This window comes from Babylonia areolata, chromosome 33, assembly GCF_041734735.1.
Source record: "Babylonia areolata isolate BAREFJ2019XMU chromosome 33, ASM4173473v1, whole genome shotgun sequence".
Taxonomy (NCBI): domain Eukaryota; kingdom Metazoa; phylum Mollusca; class Gastropoda; order Neogastropoda; family Buccinidae; genus Babylonia; species Babylonia areolata.
The window spans coordinates 18,744,266-18,754,265 of NC_134908.1; the positions used below are offsets into that span (position 1 = coordinate 18,744,266).

The following is a 10,000-nucleotide window of genomic DNA, read 5'->3' on the forward strand; positions in this document are numbered from 1 at the left end:
AAAAATTAGTCACAGTTTAACTTGGGTTACTTACAGACTCGTCCCCTTTTAGTATAGTGCCTAAAGGATTAAATTCTTCTGATCCCTTTCCACTCTTTTACGTGATGAACATTGCGATCGAGGAAGGGTGTATACGTTCTTCTTTCTTCTTTCTCTCCTTAATTTCATTTGTGTGTTAATGGTTTGGATCGAGAGTGAGTGTGTAAGTTCCTCTCTCTCTCTCTCTCTCTCTCTCTCTCTCTGTCTCCTAAATTTCATTTGTGTGTTAATGGTTTTGATCGAGAAAGAGTAAGTTCTCTCTCTCTCTCTCTCTCTGTCTCCTAAATTTCATTTGTGTGTTAATGGTTTTGATCGAGAAAGAGTAAGTTCTCTCTCTCTCTCTCTCTCTCTCTCTCTCTCTCTCTCTCTCTCTCTCTCTCTCTCTCTCTCTCTCTCCTGTTTCATTTGTGTGTTAATGGTTTTGATCGAGAAAGAGTGTGTAAGTTCTTCTCTCTCTCTCTCTCTCCTAAATTTCATTTGTGTGTTAATAATTTTGATCGAGAAAGAGTGTGTAAGTTCTCTCTCTCTCTCTCTCTCTCTCTCTCTCTCTCTCTCTCTCTCTCTCTCTCTCCTGTTTCATTTGTGTGTTAATGGTTTTGATCGAGAAAGAGTAAGTTCCTCTCTCTCTCTCTCTCTCTCTCTCTTATAAATTTCATTTGTGTGTTAACGGTTTTGATCGAGAAAGAGTGTGTAAGTTCTTTCTTTTTTTTTTTCTCCTAAATTTCATTTGTGTGTTAGTGGTTTCGTGTTTTCTTAATTGAATTTTTTTTTCTTTCTACACAATGATTGATATATTGACATTGTATCCAAAAGAATGGTGCACGGGTTGTCTATTTCTTTCTGCTTCACGTGAGTCTTAGAAATGTTCTATTTTCCTTATCTGAATGTTTTACTTTAACATTATCTGTCTGTCTGTCTGTCTGTCTATCTATCTATCTTACGTCAAGGCAGGGTGTATGTGATACTAATTTATTCTTATATTGTTTAGTTTCATTTAGTTATAAACTTATTTATTCATTCATAAATCTATCTATCTATCTGTCTGTCTGTCTATTTAGTTATCGATTCATATATCTATATGTCTATTTTATTCTATAGAATTTATCTGTTGACAATTATTTGAATGACCCTGAAGAAAGTTTTCCGTTTTCACCGTTTGAAGCCGACAGTAAAGTCTTTTGAATTGAATCGAACGGCTGTGACGATGGTTTCAAATCGAATGAAACGAGGCAGAGGATGATGATATGAATACTGACATGGCGTCTACCCTCGGTCAGAGACCAAGCTCGAAGCGCTTTACAAACACGGGGTCATTTGCACAACAGGCTGTCTACCTGGGTAGAGCCGACTGACGGCTACCATTGGTGAAGCACAAAAAAACCCAACCCCAGCGGTATGGCTGACTGTCATTTGATCTAACCAAACAGACTGGTCACAACGCAAGGTGATAATTAAAAAAAAAAAAAAGATAATAAACAAATAACCACCAACCGCGATGGAAGGAGTGTCAGCTTCAAGTCTGACCAGAGCGGGCAGTGTACACGTCTTGTCCGTGTGGATCTCGGTGCTGTGTGGATTGGCACACTGCCTCCTGTTTGTGGGCGCTGACATAACCACACATCAGTGGAGTGTGAAAAACATACACATGAACACCCCTGCTGGTCCACAGAACGTCAGTGACATGTGTCCAGGTGTAGAGTACATCCTGAACCAAAACAACACAAACATCACAGTGCTTCAGGTCAATGCGTCAGGGTGTAAGATCTTAACACAACACACAGAACACAGGGGAGTGGTCTACGGGGTGTGTGGTGTTTACAGCGCTTTTTGTCAGTTGGGTGTGGAGGTACCCCGGGGTAGGTATGCACGTGCTCGTATCCAACGTCTGGAGTACTGGTGCACTTCAAGACAGTGGCGAACTGAAATACGTAGCCTGCGTCAGCTTCCTGGGATATATTTGAAATGCAGCTGTCACAGTCTTGAAGAAACGTACATCGAATCCCAAAGCAATAGGCTGTTCATCACACACATCAACAGCCCTCTGGTTAAGGTTGGAATCCAGGCAACAAAACGTCATCTCTTCGTTGCGGTTCGCAGGAAGGATTATTCTGGGTATATCATCACGCCAAACGTGCACGGTGTGACACGTGTGTGGCATTACAGTGCAGCCTGGAAGGTACCCAGCACCAGACACATCATGATCACTTTCCAGCAGCTTCCAACTCTCAACACGTGCCATCGTTGCAAAGACATGGCACTGACATTCTCAGAACACAACACAGGCCACGAACGTGTTGAACGTGTCTGCTGCTCACTCCCTGTCAACGCTAAAATTATCCAGACATCTTATCTTAAGATTCACGTTGAATACTATATCAGTTGTGTTGCCGGTCTCAAAATATATCTGTCACCACTATCCATGCATAAACAAAACGTAGAATTGCCCAGCGGTTTGTTCAACTGCTCCGTACATCGATATTCGGAGTTTCAACGTCATCTGGACTGTAATCTGAAGACAGAGTGTGAAGATGGAAGGGATGAAACGGAACACTGTCCCTTCAGCAGTCCTGACTGCCGGGGATTGGTGGCTTCACGAAACAAGTGTTTCACGTTGATCATATTAGACAGGTATAAGCTTGTGATGTTTGAGGAATATGAGTGCATGAGAATAGGTGGAAGAGCTGCGTCTGTTAAAACCAGAGAACAACAAGCAGATCTTGTTTATGTTTTTCTCAACTTTGGTGAACTCAGTGTCAGCGTTGGAGCATCATCGGGCTGGCGTTCTGTGTCTTTTGTGCACAGCAAGTTTCGGAAATGGGCAGACAACACCTTGATCTACAACATCAATCACTTCAGATCACCTGTCCAGTTCACCCCGTCAAGAGCTGTCAGAGGTTTTCTCATCCGTTCCATGACGGGCCTTGTTGCTGTGAGCACCAGCTCCCTGACTTTAGCGCTGATCTGTGAAGTGACATCAACGTCCGGTGGTAACTTCCGGTCAAAAGTGAAACCATCCCGCTCGCTCTTTCCCACGGCTATCTTTTCTCAGACACAGCAGTCGCTATTTATCACCCCAGACAATCGTGTCACGCACGTATTTTTGGCATGTGACCGAGCGAGGCTTTGTGAGCAAACAGCACGTGCACATCGTTACACACCGCTCAACGTGAGTGCTACACAGTACACTGACACGGGTCTCCTTGGAAAAGAGCGGACCTCTACCTCGGCTGTTTTCAGATGTGATGATGGTGTCACAGCTGTGCATCACACTCTGGTGTGTGACTTCAGACAGGACTGTCCTGATAATGCTGATGAGTCATTTTGTGAATACCATTCGTGCACTGGTTTTCTGTGTTCCAACACTCAGTGTGTGTCACTCAGTCAACGTTGTAACCAATACTCAGATTGTGTGGACGATTCTGATGAGTTTGGGTGTCCTGATGACCACAGCTACCTGGCTGATGTCAGAGAGGAAGACATGAAGCAACAGTTTTATGTGAATCTGGATGGGACAGGTTACTTCACACAACAGGTGATGACAGCTGACGACTCTTGTCCTCACAGTCATTATCGCTGCACAGCTGAGTGGTTGTATTGTCTGCCTGTCTACACCCGGTGTAATGGATTTTCTGACTGTGTATATGGAGAAGATGAACAAGACTGTGAGACAGCAACGTGTCCTGGTTTCTACCGGTGTCGAGGTTCCAGAGTGTGCGTGCATGGAAATCATCTGTGTGATGGCTGGGGTCAGTGTCCACAGCGGGATGACGAACTGTTGTGTGACAGGACCTGTCCTGAAGGTTGTCTGTGTCAAGGTCATGTTTTCCTGTGTAACAAACCATTTCATTCAGACCAATATCTTCAGTTACGATACGTGGACGCAACAGGTTCAAACATGTCGCTGTCTGAATTTAACAAAAATACACACCTTGTTCATTTGACACTGTCCCGGTGTTTCCTATCCAACGTTTCACTCACTCAGCTACTGAATTTGATCAGTGTTGACCTGTCCTATAACAGTCTAACAACTCTCGACATGACTCTTTTCCTTGAACTACCAAATTTAAGAAATGTACACTTAGAGAACAACCCGCTCATAAAACTCCGGAACGCAGTGACAAGGAGTATTCATTACTCACTAGAACTAGTGGACGTCTCGAAGACAAATCTGAATATTTTGTTCTCTGAACTGTCTGTATACTTGCCCAAAGTGGCCATTTTTAACACATCATTCTGTGCCATCTCCAGCATCGGACCGACGGGTCTGAAACACATGCCCCGACTCACAGTGCTGGACATCAGCGGAAACGGAGCGACACGCTTTCCCTCGGATCTGTTTTCAAGCTGCCATCAGCTGGAACAGATCTTCTCACCCAGCTACAGGCTTTGTTGCAGGGGTTTGTTCCCTGAACACCGGGCTAAAACGAAGTGTTTCTCACCCGAAGCTGTTCTCCCGTCGTGCGCAATGTTGATACCTAGCGAGCTGTATAGGATCTTATTCGTACTGATGAGCGTCTCTGCCGTGGCGGGGAACTTAGCGTGCTTCATGGTGTCGCCCGTGCTGAGGATGGTGAGCGGGAGCAAGTTCCTGAGGTCTTCGGTCCATCTGCAGTGTGCTGATCTGTGCGGGGGAGGTCACGTCGCCATTGTTGTAGCAGCCAACCAGATATTTCACGGGACCTACATCCACGTTGAGCAGTCGTGGATTCAGAGTCTCACGTGCAGGACAGCTGGGTTCCTTTTCCTCCTGTCCAGCACGGTGTCTGCCTCGTCCGTCTGGATGACCAGTGTGCACCATGCGGCCGTTCTCTCTTTCCCTGACAAGGCGTGGTGGATGTTCAACAAACCCATGACAGCCACAGCTTTTGCTGTCACCTGGGTGGACGGAGTTATCCTGGCCCTGATTCCGTTTCTTCCCGGACTGTCACACTGGGGTCTGGAAGGTCAGTCCGGTTTGTGTCGTCTGGTTTCGTTTCATCCTCACCACCGTCCTCACCACAACAACTTCAGATGGTTCACAGTTATTGTGGCAGTCAACTTTGTTTTGAGTGTGATGATTGTAGCTGGTCAAGCTGTTATCTTCAAGCGAACACCAAAGTACAGAATAACCCTCAGTCCCTCACAGAGACCCGTGTATACTTCAATGCACGTGATGGGAAAAGTGGCTGTCACAGATGCTGTTTGCTGGCTGGCGTTCGGACTGGTGACGATGTTGAGTTCACAAGGTGTTGCTGCTTTCGATCAGATCCATGACACCATAGTTGTGTTCGTGTTGCCTTTAAACTCTGCTCTCAACCCACTTCTCTACATGTGGGCCGTGAATACACAATGGCGACGTCAGCAACAAGAAGAGAAGCTATTACAGGTGCTGAAAGCACGACTGATCCAGGCTGGAAATAAAAAATAGACAACAACAAGTAGTAATACTAATGATAACAACAACAACAACAATACTACTACTACTAATAATAAATGATAATAATCATAATTGTATTTATATAGCGCTGAATCTTGTGCAGAGACAAATCAAAGCGCTTTCGCACCAGTCATTCACACTGACGCATGCATAACTCTAAAACATGGAGAAACTGAAGACAAGGAAAAGGCAGGGAAGGGAGGCTATCTTGGGAAGAGGTTGGTTTTTAGGCCGAGTGTGGAAACTTGACGAAGCGAAAGAGGAAGTTCATTCCAACTGCAAGGTCCAGAGACAGAGAAAGAACTGCTACTACTACTACTGCCACTACTACGACTACTACTACTAATAATAATAATGAGTATTCATATTGGGCCTTCCAGTGCTCAAGACGTGTTAAGGTAAATAAAAAAAAAAGCAATACCAAAGAAACAATAATGTGGTATGATGCATGCGGAGTGATGGCCTAGAGGTAACGCGTCCGCCTAGGAAGCGAGAGAATCTGAGCGCGCTGGTTCGAATCACGGCTCAGCCGCCGATATTTTCTCCCCCTCCACTTAGACCTTGAGTGGTGGTCTGGACGCTAGTCATTCGGATGAGACGATAAACCGAGGTCCCGTGTGCAGCATGCACTTAGCGCACGTAAAAGAACCCACGGCAACAAAAGGGTTGTTCCTGGCAAAATTCTGTAGAAAAACCCACTTCGATAGGAAAAACAAATAAAACTGCATGCAGGAAAAAATACATTAAAAAAAAAAGGGGGGGGGGGGGGGGGGGGGGGGGGGGGGGGGGGGGCGCTGTCGTGTAGCGACGCGCTCTCCCTGGGGAGAGCAGCCCGAATTTCACACAGAGAAATCTGTTGTGATAAAAACAAATACAAATACAAATACAATTAACGCAAAGAGATAACAGGTGACAACATATCACACACACACACACACACACACACACACACACACACACACACACACACACACACACACACCAGGTCTATGTTGCATAGAGCACAGCAGAAGATCTTTCGAAGAGGACGGTGGCAGAATGGTTAAGGTGATCACCTGCCAATACAGAGAATCCGTGAGTGTCTGGGTTCGAATCCTTCTCTCGCCGTTTCTCCCAAGTTTGACTGGAAAAGCGAACTGAGCGTCTAGTCCGTCGGATGAGGCGATAAACCCAGGTCCCGTATGCAGCACCCTCTCTTGACGCGCTGGAAAAGAACCCACGGCAACGAGAGTGTTGTTCTTTGGCAAAACTCTGTGGCATATTCCACTGTGATAGGCAGTTTCAGTTTCAGTTTCAGTTTCAGTAGCTCAAGGAGGCGTCACTGCGTTCGGACAAATCCATATACACACTACACCACATCTGCAAAGCAGATGCCTGACCAGCAGCGTAACCCATGTTGTGCATGTGTGTGTGTGTGTGTGTGTGTGTGTGTGTGTGTGTGTGTGGGTGTGTGTCTTCATGTTTTGCATTTGTTTGCTTATTTGTCATCATTGTTGTCTTATTTATTTGTTTATTCGTTATTATTATTATTATTATTATTGTTACTGCTATCCTTTTGTGTTGTAATTATTTATTTATTTATTTATTTATTTACTTATTTATGCACGCTTATCTATTATTTATTCACTTTTTCTCTCAAGGCCTGACTAAGCGCGTTGTGATAGGCACACAGATATAATATATGGGAACACTCAAGGCTTGACAAAGCGTGTTGGGTGATGTTGCTAGTCAGACATCTGCCTAGGAGAGGTGGTGTAGCGTATATGGATTTGCCCGAGGCCTTCGTGAGAAACTTGAAACTGTTAGTGACGTCATTAGGTGATGTCATTATTGTCGCCGTTGTCACTGTGGTCTGTTGTGTTATTGTTGATTGTCATTGATGCTGTTGTTGTTGGTGTCATCAGTGCAGCAGATGATACAACGGTTGTCATGACTGTCGTTTTATGCTGCTGTTGACGTCATCATTGAAGCATGGCTGTTGCTTTATGCTGCTGATGACGTCATCATTGCCGCCGATGCTACAACTGTTGTCAGCACTGTTGTTTTGTGCTGCTGTTGACGTCATCATTGCCGCCGATGCTACAACTGTTGTCAGCACTGTTGTTTTGTGCTGCTGTTGACGTCATCATTGCCGTCGATGCTACAACTGTTGTCAGCACTGTTGTTTTGGGCTGTTGTTGACGTCATCATTGCCGCCGATGCTACAACTGTTGTCAGCACTGTTGTTTTGTGCTGTTGTTGACGTCATCATTGCCGTCGATGCTACAACTGTTTCGTTGTGGTGGTGATCGTGTCCATCTTTGTTTGTAGGGTTTTTTTTTTTTTTTTTTTTTTGTAGCCGCTGAAACACACGCTGTTTTGTTCTTAGATTCATCCCCCCTCCCCTCCCCCCTCCCCCTCCCCCTCCCCCCCCCCCCCCCCTCTCTCTCTCTCTCTCTCTTGCGAACACTTCTTCAATCAAACAAAGAACACAGGAATTGTCAAGCATCAAAGTTTATTTTCCATGCGATCAACAACAACAGCAACAACAACAACAACAACATCTGTTTGGACGTAATTTCGTAAACGAAGGTCATGATGTCCATGTACAGTCAAATGATGTGTGATACTGTAAGAGTAGTATAATGCGCTTTCCCACCCCCACCCCCATCTCCTGGTTTTAAATTGTGCTCTCTCTCTCTCTGTCTATCTCTGTTTCTCTCTGTCTGTCTGTCTGTGTCTTTTTCTGTCTGCCTGTCTCTCTCTTTCTGTCTGTCTGTCTGTCTCTGTGTCTCTGTCAGTCTCTCTGTCTCCCTCTCTTTCTTTCTCTCTGTCTGTCTCTGTCTGTCTCAGTCAGTCTCTCTGTCTCCCTCTCTCTCTCTCTCCCTCACACGAACACGCACATGCGCACACGCACACACAGACACAGACACACGCACGCACACACACACACACACACGCACGCACGCACGCACACACACACACACACACACACACACACACACACACACACACACACCCCACGCTTTCCAAAGAAAGATTTGCTTCAACCAGTCACACCTCAACGACACAAAAAATCATACGACACCTGCTTGACACCGATCACACCCACACCCACATCACACCCACACCCACATCACACCCACACCCACATCACACCCACACCCACATCACACCCACACACACCGTCATCACACCACACACACCCACATCACACCCACACCCACATCACACCCACACCCACATCACACCCACACCCACACACACCGTCATCACACCCACACCCTCATCACACCCACACCCACACACACCGTCATCACACCCACACCCACATCACACCCACACCCACACACACCGTTATCACACCCACACCCTCATCACACCCACACCCACACACACCGTCATCACACCCACACCCACATCACACCCACACACACCGTCATCACACCCACACCCTCATCACACCCACACCCACACACACCGTCATCACACCCACATCACACCCACACACACCGTCATCACACCCACACCCACATCACACCCACACACACCGTCATCACACCCACACCCTCATCACACCCACACCCACACACACCGTCATCACACCCACACCCTCATCACACCCACACCCACACACACCGTCATCACACCCACATCACACCCACGTCACACCCACATCACACCCACACACACCCACATCACACCCACACACACCGTCATCACACCCACACACACCGTCATCACACCCACACCCACATCACACCCACATCACACCCTCATCACACCCACACCCTCATCACACCCACACCCTCATCACACCCACACCCTCATCACACCCACACCCTCATCACACCCACACACACCCTCATCACACCCACACCACACCATCACACCCACACACACCCTCATCACACCCACGTCACACCCACATCACACCCACGTCACACCATCATCACACCCTCATCACACCCACATAACACCCTCATCACACCCACACACACACCCACATCACACCCACATCACACCCACGTCACACCCACATCACACCCGCATCACACCCACGTCACACCATCATCACACCATCATCACACCCACATAACACCCTCATCACACCCACACCCTCATCACACCCACACCCTCATCACACCCACACACCCCCTCATCACACCCACACCACACCATCACACCCACACCCTCATCACACCCACACACCCCCTCATCACACCCACACCACACCATCACACCCACACCTCATCACACCCACCCACACCCTCATCACACCCACCCACACCCTCATCACACCCACACCACACCATCACACCCACACCCTCATCAACACCCTCATCACACCCACATCACACCCTCATCACACCCACACAACACCCTCATCACACCCACACCCTCATCACACCCACGTCACACCCTGTTCACACCCTCATCACACCCACACCCACACCCTCATCACACCCACCCACACCCTCATCACACACCCCTGATCACACCCGGTAGATGGTAGCCACAGGCGACTGCTTGACGCGACGTTCCCTGAGCGGGCACAGCCTGTTC

The 10,000-nt window shown here is 47.2% G+C and overlaps 1 protein-coding gene across 1 annotated transcript in view; it reads right to left on the reverse strand.

The window, feature by feature from the left end:
- Nucleotides 1-8,495: 8,495 nt before the first annotated feature.
- LOC143277094 (uncharacterized) overlaps nucleotides 8,496-10,000 on the reverse strand; it is a 15,930-nt gene continuing 14,425 nt past the window's right edge. The window contains exons 5-7 of the mRNA XM_076581832.1: nucleotides 9,937-10,000; nucleotides 9,846-9,857; nucleotides 8,496-8,522 (exon numbers count right to left, since the gene is read on the reverse strand). The exon at nucleotides 9,937-10,000 is cut by the window's right edge and continues 97 nt beyond it. Coding sequence (XP_076437947.1) covers nucleotides 8,496-8,522; nucleotides 9,846-9,857; nucleotides 9,937-10,000 — 103 coding nt within the window. The remainder of the gene's footprint in view (nucleotides 8,523-9,845; nucleotides 9,858-9,936) is intronic.